Below are 13,957 nucleotides of genomic sequence, written 5' to 3'. Positions count from 1 at the left end.
GGAAAATAAAAAAGTTCGTCACTTTTATCCATTGACTCGATCCACTCCAGAAACATGGCTTACCCTTCTCCAAAGGGTACGTTGAAGACTTGACGTGGGCTCATCAGAAAAGGAAAATCACGTATGCATCATGAATGAAAACTTTTTTGCACAAGATGAAAAAATAAGCCACCCCCTGCTCGTTTCTCATCAAGAGTTCACTCTGGCTCGGGATGGTCTGCGCCAAAACCTGACCATAACCCAAATTAAAGCGCCACTCTTTCTCTTTCTTTAGTAATCAATATCTGTTGGCCCATGTGAGAATTGGACAAATTGATAGCCAATGTTCCTGCTTAGAACCCACCACTTCCCCTTTAATCTCTATCATTGGATCTCTTTTAAGTTTCACCAACACTTTGCTTTCTTTTTTATTTTTTATTTTTCTTTCTGAATCAATCACCAACCTTTTCTCTTTCAACAAAAAGACCTAAAAAATGCTTATAGATTCTTCAAAGCTTAAATTCCGTGATCACCATCGTTTTCCAAATTCTTATCCCTTTTAATCCTGGTGCCCTTGATTTCGTTCTCTCTTGTCCTTAACATGGTTTATTTCCTTCCACTTCTGTCTACTCTCTTCTTCCTCTTAATCTCAGCTTCTTCTTCCCAATCCACCGAACTTTTCTTTCCAGGATTCAAAGACTCAAATCCCAACAACTTCATATTAACAGGACTTGCACAGATTGAAAAAAAGGGCATTTTACGCTTAACCAATGACACCAGTCGTTTAGTGGGTCACGCTTTTTATAGCTCTCCCTTCAGATTCAAGAACTCAACTAATGACCAAGCTTTTTCCTTTTCTACCTCCTTTGCTTTGGCTATAGTTCCTGAGTATCCAAAGCTAGGTGGCCACGGCCTTGCTTTCACAATCACCACTTCTAAAGATCTCAAAGCACTTCCAAGTCAGTATCTAGGAATCCTCAACGCAACTGATATCGGTAACTTCTCAAACCATCTTGTTGCAGTTGAGTTCGACACCGTTCAGGATTTTGAGTTCCAGGACATCAACGACAACCATATTGGCATCGACATCAACAGCTTGGTCTCAAATGCCTCGGTTCCTGCCAGCTACTACACGGATGGTTCCACAAAGCAAAATCTTACTCTCAAGAGTGGAAAAGCAATCCAAGCTTGGATCGATTATGATTCAGTTGAAAACGTCATCAATGTAACGGTCGCACCAAATTCTACAAGACCAAGATTGCCGATCTTGTCTTTCCATGTAGATCTTTCACCGTTTCTTCAGGAGTTTATGTACGTTGGTTTCTCAGCTTCAACAGGGTTACTTGCTAGCTCGCATTATATTTTAGGCTGGAGTTTTAAAATCAATGGACAAGCTCAGGCTCTTGATCTATCTTCTCTGCCTTCGCTTCCCGGACCACCAAAAAAGCATACAGCTTTAACAGTTGGTGTCTCAGTTTCTTCTGTCATTCTTGTCATAATTGCTCTATCCATTGCCATTTATTTCATTATCAAAATCAAGAACGCCGATGTGATTGAAGATTGGGAGCTGGAGATCGGACCACAAAGATACTCTTATCAAGAACTCAAGCAAGCAACCAATGGTTTCAGTGACAAAACCTTACTTGGACACGGTGGTTTTGGTAGAGTTTACAAAGGAACGCTTCGAAATTCAAAGACTGAAGTTGCTGTCAAGCGAATTTCTCATGAATCAAAGCAGGGTTTGCGTGAATTTGTATCAGAAATTGCTAGTATTGGAAGGCTTCGCCATCGAAACTTAGTTCAGTTATTGGGATGGTGCAGGAGAAGAGGTGATCTTCTTATTGTTTATGATTTCATGGCTAATGGCAGCTTAGATAAGCTTTTGTTTGATGAGCCTAAAACAATCCTGAATTGGGAGCAGAGATTCAGGATTATAAAGGATGTGGCTTCTGGTCTTCTCTATTTACATGAAGGCTATGAACAAATTGTAATTCATAGAGATGTTAAGGCCAGCAATGTGTTATTAGATGATGAGTTGAACGGAAGATTAGGAGATTTTGGCCTGGCAAGATTGTATGAACATGGTTCAAATCCGGGGACAACTCGGGTGGTTGGGACGTTGGGGTATCTGGCACCAGAGCTGCCCAGGACAGGAAAGGCCACAACAAGCTCCGATGTCTATGCTTTTGGTGCACTCTTGCTCGAGGTTGCTTGTGGGCGTAGGCCCATCGAGCAAAAGGCATTGCCAGAGGAATTAGTGTTGGTTGATTGGGTATGGGAGAAGTTTAGGCAACGGAGGATCCTTGATGTGGCAGACGCTAGGCTCGGTGGCCAATATGATGAAGGTGAAATGATGATGGTGCTTAAATTAGGCCTAATTTGTACAAATGATGCGCCTGTGGCACGGCCTACCATGAGGCAGTTAGTGAGGTATCTTGATGGAGAGGCTGAAATACCGGAAAATTTGAGGCCACCGGGGGCATTTGAAGGAGGGAAGGGTTTCACAGAAGGGTTTGATTCTTTTTTGCATTCATTCGCGTCCTCATCATTTGATAAAATGAGCTCACATTCATTCATGGAAAATGGTAATGGTGGTACTGGTTTGGCTTCTCTTTCAACCTCTCCACTTTCCCTTCTTCGAGAAACTAGATAGTGTAATACGTTTGAAAGAGTGTTTTTCTTTTCTAATTTTTTCGAGGGCTGTGCTTGTAGTATATGCAAAACTGTGGAAAATTTTAACCAAAAGGGCAAAAGACAGTGATACTTCAACGAGGTTTTCTGTTCTGACAATGTCTGGCCAAATGTTTGATGGGTTTTTCCTTTATTTTCAGTTGTGACCTCCTCTTTTTTTGTGTAGTGAAAAATCCTATGTCCTTGTATGTTGTATGGGCATTATTGTCCCAGATGAAATTAGAAATTAGTTCACTTAATACCATAAGAGATCTCCATTCCTTTTCTTCTTTTAAGCAATAATTAGTAGCAGTAAATATTCTTGAAATTCTTGAAGTTTAAAGAGTTGAAAATGATATTCAGAAACTGAGCTGCAAATTCACCAAATTTAAAGGTAATTGGAATGAGTATAATAAACTAATAAAATATAGCAGAGTCAATGAGTTATAATGACAAATTTTAATGGAACAGTTATATGTTAGGCGTGGGAAAAACTCATTTTGAAAGGGAAATGCTTTAAAGGGACCATCTTTTGTACCAAAAAGCAAGGTAAATTAAATGAAAGATTATCAATGAATGATTAATTTAATTGATCAAAGCTAATCTTTTTTAATTAAAAAATTTTATATTCAAAATTTATCGATAATTATTTGTTAAAATCATTTAAATTATCAAGATTAACCTATCTATTCCAAATTCTTTCGTAACTAAAAAAAATTAAACGATAGATCAAAGTCAATCATAAAGCAAATGATTCACATTTTTTTCCAAATGGGTTGTTGGGATTTCTCAAGTTTTAAGGCTTGAAGAGGTGGGCCTGGCTCTGAAAGTTGAGCAGTTCTCTATTTGAGTCCAGGACTCTTTGAAAGAATCAAAAGAAGTTATGAACTTAGTGGAGTTTTTCCGGTGGACAGTATCTCCTTTCCCCTTCCAAACGCTGGAGTATTCCTGGGGACTTTGCTGACCAAACTATTGACCAAGTGGGACTTGGGAGTTTGATATTTTTGAAGGGAAATAGCCAAAGAAAAGAGCACCACAGATCAGTCAAAACTCAAAATTCTGGCTGAATGCACAGAAGACGAGAAGAAGACTTTTCTCTTTTCATTTCTTGAAGATGTTTTTTCTTGTTTCCTGATAGAGGAGCAGAAGATGATTAAATACTCCAAACTTCCTCTAGGCTTTTGGACCATTTCTTCAGCATTTGTCTACACGGAGATGAGATAATGAATAAAGATCTCGAGGCACCACGTTTATTTGGTAATCTTTTTCTAGAATGGATCATTATTCAGTGGGATTTTCTGCTTTTCTCCATAATCCGTCAATGCAGTTTGTCGGGCTGGGCATTATAACAATATATCAGTTGAAACACAACATTGGCTAAGCTTCATTCTTTTCAATCCATCTTTGATGAAACCATTTATTACCAATATTGAACGAAAACGTCATCAAAATTGTCAACTTTGACAAGTGAATTCTACGGTTCAAGGAATTTAGCAACCACGACCACCACCTTTCTTTGACTTCATAATTCCTTCCCCTCAAGAAGGTTTGTAATTATGAGGCTCAAGGTCGGCCTTGTTGTGCCAAGCATTTTGTACTTTTGTTGGTGTTTTCAGTTTCGCAATGCCCTGGGCCTCTTAGTCGGGGAGGAAATTTGCTTGGTTGCTAATACCATAGTTTTGTTTAAAAGATTAACTGTAATAACAAGTTCTTTATCGTCCATTCATGTAATAGTGCAATAGTACTAGAAAGAAAGAAAGAAACAACAATAAAAAACTTTATACGGCAAAGGATATTCACAACCGATGAACAATTTTCAAAGTCCAAAGACATTAAGAAAAATTAAGGACCTGCTGTTTCAACAGCTATTATGCAGTAATATAATTTAGAATGGAGACAAGCTGCTCTTAGCCAATTTTTGGAGGTCTCTGAACTTTTCCCGAAGGGTCAAGATACAATCGAACCCGTCCTTGGTTGAAATCCATGGTAACAAAAGAATTAGCTTCTACCACCTGAATCTGGACTCTTGGCATGTCTTCCTTAATCTTTTTCTCTGCTTCCTCTGGGGTCAGCCCTACTAACTCGGGCCATTCCATTTTTGGAGCAGTGTTCGATCCAAGCAAACGCCCGTAAGTTCCTGCAAGAGCACCAGTAAATATCAAATATAGCATGCAAATTGTTTCATTCTGAAGAAAATAAATATTTAATCAGGTTCCCTGTCAAAGTATAGGAAACAATCATTTAGATCAAGCTACTCCTCAATGGTCAAAAAACAGGATAATCCCATCGAAGATACAGCAGAATAGATGCCTGATTATTTCAATAATCAAATATCGGAAACTGTTGATATAGGAAGAAGGGAAGCAAATAACTTACTTGGTAAGATTGGTGTTGAATCTGTTAATTCACCAGGTTCTTTTTCAGTGAGCTGGTTCTCAGCCATGGCAAAGCAACACTATTTTGGTGACTTATGAAGGGCAAACTGGTTTATATGTCCTCTTCCTGATTGATTTTATCGAATTTTCTTTGGTTTTGCCACATGGAGAGTGTTCCAGAGTCCAGACAACTCCTTGACATGGTTGGCATAGAATTTGATAATTACTATGCGCCACAAGAATGCCCCTCTCGTGCAGGGCCAGCTTGTTAATGTTGACTTTCTTAGAAAATTCAGGATATAGCCTTGAAAAGCAGGGACAATGGCCCAAAAGCATGAACCTTCAGCCTGTGAATCCATCCACTTAATTATCTTTAATTCATATTATTAGGCTTTTTTTTTCAGAGTTCAACAATCTTAGCTTCCTGCCAAAGGCCCAAATTGGTATTTATTGCCATGCTCTGAGCTCTCTGTTACCAGTCTTGCCCTGGGACTTTTCTCTCTTCTGAACAATGGGCCTCTACGAGCATTTGCTTAATCTACTAGAATAATGATAAAAGTCATGTTTTGCAGGTGTAGACAGAAAAGATATTTGATATTAACGAAATTCCAGAAGTTTTTCAGGGCATATGTCCAAGTTATTAGCGGTCTAAATCAGAGGAATTTGAATCATGACAAATCTTGTGGCCTGACTTGCCAAGCATGAAAAATACAGCTAAATATAAATTCAATTACTTGGTTGAAACCTGAAAGAGAGATCACCAAGGATTAGAAATGTCACAAACAAGTTCTTTCACACGTTATATACTCTTTTTTTTTTTCTTTTAATGTGAATCATTACAGCCAACTTTCAGTAGATTGGACAAAATCCACATTTTTTCAAATTTTCTATGTTTTTTTCTAAGTTCAGTCACAATTTTTCATACAAGTGTATAATAGTGCATTAAAACATAATGAAATTTCAAATACCATGCATTTCTCACAAATTACCCATTTGCATAGGTAAGTCACGGCTGCCTAATTCCTTCAAACTCCCTTCTCAAGGTATTTTAATAATATTTTCTTTAAATTTTGTGTGAACCTAATTTTTTTTTATTTTTTGGAAATTTTCATATATCCATTTTCTTACCCATGTTTTACTAGCAACTTGCAATCATAGCGATTGGGATGAATTTCAGAGACAGTCACTGAATTTTGTAGCAACTTGCTACAAAATTATGTTGATACTGTATTAGTTGTGGTTGAATCTTTGAGTACGATTGAATCAGGTTTCGGGTTTAAAGAAGAGGACACTCCAAAATTCTAAGACCAAGGTTATGGTAAGCAATTAACAAAAGAAAAAAAAAGTTTCAATGGTTGTCAAATCTTGTGATTTCAAGAAAATGTTGTTGGGTTGGTTTTGTTAGATAGAATTATGAATTTGGTTGTTTGTCCAACGGTTTATATGCAAGAAAGTTTTAACCTTTATTGAATATTTTATTATTTTCAGCGAGAAAGTTTTGTTTTCCCTATTTTTTTTGCTGCATCTGTTGGCATCGTCAAACTTGGGTTTGGTTGGAAATTCTTGGATTCAGTATTATTGATTAGAAATTTGGTATAGGAGAGTGGTCCTGAATCTCTTTGCCTTTTTCTTGTTGTAGCTTCGTTCATATAGATCTGAATTCTGCTGTTGATCTAATAATGGATCTTTGCTGATAACTGAAAGGTGGAAGAATTGCTGTCAATGGGGGCTGTCAATGGTGGTTTTTCTAGTGGTTATGGCGAGGCTGAGTTGATTTTTTTTTTATTCGCCCACTTCAGGCTGAGAGCTTGGTCAAATGAAAGGTGAAATGGATTTTTTTGGCTTTGGCAGCTGATATTACAGTCTATGTGGCTGGCATGTCAGTTTTTTGTTAATATTTTAGATAAAATATATTAAAAGTGACTAAATTTTTATATTTAATAAACTTCAATGACATTTTTAATTCAAATTAAACTTGAATGACAAACTTGAAAAATCGGGTATAATTTAGTAACCATTCATGTAATTTACTCCAGCGTTTCTGGATTAACCATTTCTAAAAGCATAACCAATAAGATTAATGGGATTTTATGGCAATAAGATGATGAATTACAGCATTATTGGTATTGAGGAAGGTGTTTAAAATTGAAATTGGGTTCCACATCAGACATTTTGGACCCCTTTACTATGCTCCAAAATTAAGTTGATTGGTTGTCGGGTTCGCATTTCATAATTGCAGAACATTCCAAGCAACCCACTCACCCTACTGGCCTTGCATGGACGGGGAAGAATGTTTTGCGGTTGAAAAAACAACATCTAAAAGATATAAACACACAAATACCAGGTTTTTAAATATCTAAAGGAAATAAAGATTGAACCTCTGCCGAAATTTTCTATTTCAATGTATACAAAGCAATGGATTCAGATTTATTAAAAACCCCGAAAAAAGTTTACAATCATCGACCTCCTGAAAGTAGAGACTCTGCAACAGAAGATGCATCGGAGAATCCCTTGTAAGCAGAAGATATATATGGCATGGCAAAGTCATCAAAGCCTTCTCGATGGGCAAATGTTAGGCCACTGTACGAGAGACAAAGTGATGACATTTCTGGGAAAGGAATATCTCCTCCTAAAAACTGAACAACTTGGCGCATGGTTGGCCTTGCTTCAGGCTCTGAGTGGGAGCAGAGCAATCCAAGTTTTAAGACCAACTCAACTTCCTCTGCTACATAATCTGTACCCAAATTCGGATCCTTTGCCTCATGAATATTACCTTTGTACCAACAAGAGTACACCCAGTCAACCAAGATTACATCTTCTATTGGAGATTGTGCCTGTATTGGTCTTCTTCCGCAGGCAACTTCAAGCAAAAATGCTCCAAAAGCGAACACATCAGTGCGTGGTGTGGCTTTCCCAGTTCGAGTATGCTCTGGAGCCAGATAACCAAGAGTGCCTACAACGTGAGTTGTTTGTGGATCCGTTCCATGATCATATAATCTAGCAAGGCCAAAATCTCCCAATCTTCCATTTAATTCACCATCTAGCAAAACATTACTAGCCTTAACGTCTCTGTGAATCACTACCTGCTCCCATTCTTCATGTAAATAAAACAATCCTGATGCTACACCTTTGATGACTCTGAATCTTTGTCCCCAATTCAGGGTGACCTTTGGCTGGTCATGCAAATACTTATCGAGACTTCCATTAGGCATGTAGTCATAGACCAAAAGAAGCTCACCTTTACGCCGGCAATATCCCAAGAGTTGAACTAAATTCCGGTGACGGAGACGACCAATGCTCACAATTTCTGCAACAAATTCCTTCATCCCTTGCCTTGATTCATGTGAGACTTTTTTCACTGCAACCTCGAGTTTACTGGTTGGTAGAACTCCTCTATACACCTTACCAAATCCACCAGCACCTAATAGCTCCTTGTCTTTGAATCCTTTTGTAGCAATATATAGATCTTTATACTTGAATCTATGAGTCCCATACTGACGCTCCCAATCTTCGACAACTTCAGCAAACTTTCTCTTCCTTCTAATGTAATAAACCAAACCTGAAACTGCTGCCAAAACCAAACTCGATAAAATCAAAGGCAGTCCAATTGTCAAAAATTTTGATATTTTCTTTGGCCCTAACCGAGGAAGCTTGGGAAGTTGAGACAGGGTAAGCTCTTGCGCCTGACCATTAATCTTAAAGCTCCAACCTAAAACATAATGAGATGGGTGAATAGAACCGGTTGACGATGAAAACCCAACATACATCTCGTTGTTAATAATTGAAGAAAGATCACGAGACAAAGATAAAAGTGGAGTATTGGGTTTAGGAACATTAAATGGAGCTAAAGTAACATCCATTCTCTTCTCTAGACCATGATATTCAACCCAAACTTGCATCCGTTGCCCACTGATCAGAGTCAGGTTTTTGAACTGATGGGTGACATCCTCATAATATCCAGCCGGAAAAGATTTATCAGACACTAATCCATTAATATCAATCCCAACGTGATTGTCATTGATGTCAAAAAACTCGTTATTTTGTATCGTATCGAGTTCCACAACAACAACGTGGTTTGTATCATTGCCATTGTTGGTCCCATTGAAGAGTCCAAGATACTGGCTTGGAAGAGCTCCAGGGAGCCCCCTGGTGGGTGCAATCACGAAAGCGATTCCATGGCCGCCGAGATTTGTATATTCAGAAACAATAGCGAAGACAAATGTCGTAGAGAAGGAAGAAACTGAACCGTTTGTTGAGTTCTTGAAGCTTATAAGGTGAGGGTAGAAAGCATGGCCTTTTTGTCGACTGGTTTCATTGGTGAGCTTTAGGAGTCCATTGGAAGTGAATTCTGCGATGCCATCAAGGCTTACATTAGCGGACCGAAATGCGTTGTATATGAAACCAACATCATCGGCAGCGGCTAAGTTTATCAGAAGAGTTAGCTGAAATGCTAATCTGAAACACATGGCCAAAGTCTGCTTGCCCTGTTCTCCTTCTCGGTCTTTGTTTTTCTTTGCCTTTTTTTTTTCTCGATCATCTAATAGTGCTTGAGATCAGTATGAAAGTTCATAGAATCTCTCACTCATCAGCCGTTCAAGTACTTGGCCCGTTACTATAGTAGTAAGAAAGTTTTAAATTTACCCGCCACCACTGCAAAGCAAGCTTGGTCATATGTTTATCCCAAAAAACATGGAAAAAGAAAAAGCTTGATCCTTAAGTCTTTACCTCTAACATTAAAAAAAGAAAATAAAGGTCTTTACCTCTGAAGTTGCTGTCGCACGGTAAGGAGTGGGGACAAGAGACTAGTAAATTCGACGCCGGTTTCCCCACGCAATTCTCAATGATCATTGAGACTAGGGTGTTTGTTCGTCATTTGATTTTATATATTTAATATTTAAATTTTATCTAATTTAATATTAAAATATTATTTTTTGTTTGAATTCGATTCGATTTTCATATATACAAAACAATAATTAACATGATTAGAGTCAAAATTAATAAAATATTTTTAATATAAAATATTATTTTTTAAATATATATATAAAATTAAATAATTAATTAAATAATATTTCATATATCAAGTTAGGTCAAGATAAATTTATCTAAAATTTAACTCTAACGTTTAGAAAAAAAAATCAACTTGATCATACCCGATTTTTTTTAAAAAATTTAATTTTATATTTTACTTTTTTCTTTTTTTTTTTTTGCATTTTAAAAATATATGAAGAAAAAATAGGGATAATTATTCTTTAATTTAATCAAACTGAGAATAAGAGAAGAGTTAGTAAAAAGTTTAGGTGATAAATATATATTGACAATTAAAATTGTCCCTGTAACTTTTGAAATATTTATTTGAAAATAAATATAATAAATAATTTTATATTTGAAATGTAATGAATTAATTAAAATAATAATAAAATAATATAAATATTTTCATATCAATAATATTTAAAATGTGAATAACATACTAATTGATGTAATTAAAAATATATATTTATAATACTTAAAAGCATAATATTTGCTACCAAAAACCATGATTATTAATTTAAAAATATTGTTGTATTTTTAAATTACATCAATTATTATATTTCAAATGCTCTAACTATCGTTGAGATGAAAATATTTATATTTTTTTTATTTTTGTGGTTTAGAGATTACTTTTTTTTCATTGTCAAGTACGTTTTGAAAGAAAAAAATATCTTTGATAGATTATCAACAATATTTTTAAATTAATAATCATGGTTTTTGGTAGCAAATATTATGCTTTTAAGTATTATAAATATATATTTTTAATTACATCAATTAGTATGTTATTCACATTTTAAATATTATTGATATGAAAATATTTATATTATTTTATTATTATTTTCAAAACGTACTTGACAATGAAAAAAAAAGCAATCTCTAAACCACAAAAAATAAAAAAATATAAATATTTTCATCTCAACGATAGTTAGAGCATTTGAAATATAATAATTGATGTAATTTAAAAATATATATTTATGATACTTAAAAATATAATTTTTATTAATAAAAATCATGTTTATTAATTTAAAATTTTGATTAATAAATTATTAAAAACGATTTTTTTTAATTTTAAAATATAATTAATAATAAAAAAAAATTAAATTTAAAAATAATTTAGACTATATTTTTACATAAAATATATGATATTTGAACCATAAAAATTACATAATCTTTGACAAAAAAAGATCAAATTTCTTTTCCTTGCATCTATCTCTCACCTACTCCACCATCCAATTTTTTTATTTTATTCCTTTATTTTCTTTTCATATTAATCTCTCTAACTAACCTATATAATTATTCTTACTCATTTGACCATTTTTATGAACCTGTCACATCTCAATTTGAAAATCAGTCATTTTTGTTTTTACTTTTCAACTTTCTTCCCTTTTCTCTTTCTTTCCTTTCACTGTCACATCAATGCAAAATTAAACATCATTTATTTATTCTGACACTTACCTTCCATTCCATTTTCCCTTTCTTTTATTTTCTTCTTTTATTTTTCTTTTTTAATTAATATAAACACAAAAAGTATTACTTAATTTACACGTTCATTGAAGAAGGATAATTAGAGAAAGTCAAAATTACCGCGTAATCAATTGGAATTAAACGAAAAGCTGATGTAGAAATTGATGTTCATGATATTTAAAAATAGAGATGATAATTAGCGTCATTATATCATATAAAATAATATATTTTATATAAAAATTATATGTCATCATTTATATTAATATAAAAATATAAAATATAATTTTTAAAATTTTATTAAATTTATTTATAATTTTTTTAAAAATTTAAATTATATTATTTTTATATATTTTATTCATATAATGTAATTATTCCTATATTAAATTATTAAATTTACTTAAAAATATGAAAACAAAAAAACTAAACCGACGTTATGCTAAAGTCAGTGTTCACATTTCTTTTTTTTTTCCCCTTTTGATTCCTTTTATATATATTTTACCTTTTTTTTTTTTTTTTTTGACCTAATTTCTTTCATTTGGTATCTTTGGTAAAGATATTAATAAGTTAAAGTAAAGATGATAAAATAATTCGGTTTTGTGTGGTTTAATTCATCCCGACCTAATTGTTGTTTTATTTTATCCAAGCGTGTAAAGTTTTTTTTTAAATGATTCGGATGGATCATAAACGAATTTTGGATGTCCTATTTTTTAAAGGTATACATGAAAATATGGTTTTGATTTTTTAAAATTTATTTACATATGACATATTTTTATTAATTTATTATTTATTTTTGAAATTTTATAAATACTTGTCACATTTTTATTTGACTTTTTTGTCATTTTTCTAAATCAGGACACATTTTGAAAACAAATATTACAATATAAATAGAAATTACAAAACAATTTATATTTAATAGGTTTCATTTACCTTAATTAAATAAGTGTGATTTAAAAAAAAAATCAGGATCGAATTTTTTTTTAATTGAGGTTAAGCTTAGATAAGGTTTTAGATCTTTTGATATATTTTTAATATATACATATATATATTTTATTATTAAATTTGTTTTATATTTATATATCAAAATTATATTAATTAAGTTGTTCCTTTATACTAGTTGACTATCCGCGCTTCATTGGAATGTTTAAATGAGAGAAATATTTTTTAATTAGATTTAATAACAATGAAGTGATGAATGGTAATAGAAATATGAGAAAAGAAATAATAAGTTTTATTAGATAAAATATGTAACGAGAAACAATGCATAAAATAGTTCAACACTGCATTAGATAAAAAGTTAAGAAGAGAGAAAGAGCTTATATCAATAGATGGAAACAAAAATTCAAAATAAGGCATTTTAAATAGATATAGTTGAAAGAGGAAAAAGTAAATCAATCATCAGCGAGATAGTAGCAAAAGAACATTAATAATAAAGAACTACAAAATGATGCTATTTGATATTAACAAACAGACTTGGAAGGAATACATGAAGTAGCAATCTTGGAAATAGACAAATTTTCTACAAACTTTATAAAAAGCTAATAAAAACGGTGTAGTTTTTCACATTATTCCACAAAAAGTTACCTAACATAGTTGGACTCTCTACACCATTTTGTTAAAAATATTGCATTTAAGTTAAAGCATGGAATTCAAAATAATATTATACTTAGCAAATTAATGTGCCGCAATTTTTTATTTAGTTAAAGGATTACCCCAAATAACAATTAATTTTTTTCAAATTTAGATTGATGGAATAACTAAAGGTATGCAAACTAATATCGTGTAGGAAAATTTCTTATAATAATTTGCAAAAGCTAAGCAAAATAACTAAAACTATCATGATAATCAGCATAAAATGCTAAGCAAACCAAATTTATTATATTTTAAGAATCCAAAGCTAAGCACATTGACCACTCAGGTAGGCAGCTAGTAAGAGGAACAAATAGCCTAAAGTACAAATATCATTGTCAAAGTTACAACTATAGAGAAAGCCTATATACACTCGTAGAATTAAAACTGCAGCAGTGTTCGGACATACATAATTTGATCATCAAGAATATGAGTAGAGTAAGCAGTTGAACTGGAAAAAAAATCGTTAGGTCAGCATGCTTTTCGAAATCATTTGCTTGAATCAAGAAATAACATTTATGATAGATTTTTTAAAGGAGATTGATATCATCAATTGATGTCTATGAATGAAAATGATTTTGAAATATGCATGTTTGAGATGATTCAACAAGAGATACTTCATGCCATTATCTATTGTGATTGTGTGTGAAGCTCTGCGAAATGTATATTCAATCTTAACTATACTACTCTAACTTTACCTTAAACTATCATGCTATTTTGGACATTTAGTTTTTATGTTCTTTCAATTTCCTATGATCTTAACTTTGGACTGCACTGCTTTCTTTATTTTGTTACAAGCTATGTGTAGACATGAT

The 13,957-nt window shown here is 33.2% G+C and overlaps 2 protein-coding genes and 1 pseudogene across 3 annotated transcripts; 1 reads left to right on the top strand and 2 right to left on the bottom strand.

Moving 5' to 3' along the window:
* The first annotated feature begins 349 nt into the window (after window positions 1-349).
* Window positions 350-2,913, top strand: LOC111296320 (L-type lectin-domain containing receptor kinase S.4 pseudogene; annotated as a pseudogene). Its single transcript, XR_016326205.1, has one exon. The product of XR_016326205.1 is annotated as an L-type lectin-domain containing receptor kinase S.4 pseudogene (transcript).
* A 1,497-nt stretch (window positions 2,914-4,410) lies between these two features.
* On the bottom strand, window positions 4,411-5,271 carry LOC111297152 (subtilisin inhibitor CLSI-I-like). Its single transcript, XM_022891779.2, has 2 exons — window positions 5,026-5,271; window positions 4,411-4,786 (listed from the first exon to the last, which is right to left on the bottom strand). The coding sequence occupies exons 1-2, from the start codon at window positions 5,090-5,092 to the stop codon at window positions 4,557-4,559; spliced, it is 297 nt and encodes a 98-aa protein (XP_022747514.1). The 5' UTR covers window positions 5,093-5,271; the 3' UTR covers window positions 4,411-4,556.
* Window positions 5,272-7,169: 1,898 nt separating this feature from the next.
* LOC111296578 (L-type lectin-domain containing receptor kinase IV.1-like) lies at window positions 7,170-9,761 on the bottom strand. Its single transcript, XM_022890962.2, has one exon. The coding sequence runs from the start codon at window positions 9,488-9,490 to the stop codon at window positions 7,481-7,483; it is 2,010 nt and encodes a 669-aa protein (XP_022746697.1). The 5' UTR covers window positions 9,491-9,761; the 3' UTR covers window positions 7,170-7,480.
* Between the last annotated feature and the right edge of the window lie 4,196 nt (window positions 9,762-13,957).

This window comes from Durio zibethinus, chromosome 12, assembly GCF_047325235.1.
Source record: "Durio zibethinus cultivar Kanyao isolate XHJ-2024 chromosome 12, ASM4732523v1, whole genome shotgun sequence".
Lineage (NCBI taxonomy): Eukaryota > Viridiplantae > Streptophyta > Magnoliopsida > Malvales > Malvaceae > Durio > Durio zibethinus.
The sequence above is the reverse complement of the archived record's forward strand: the minus strand, read 5'-3'. Positions and strand labels throughout refer to the sequence as shown.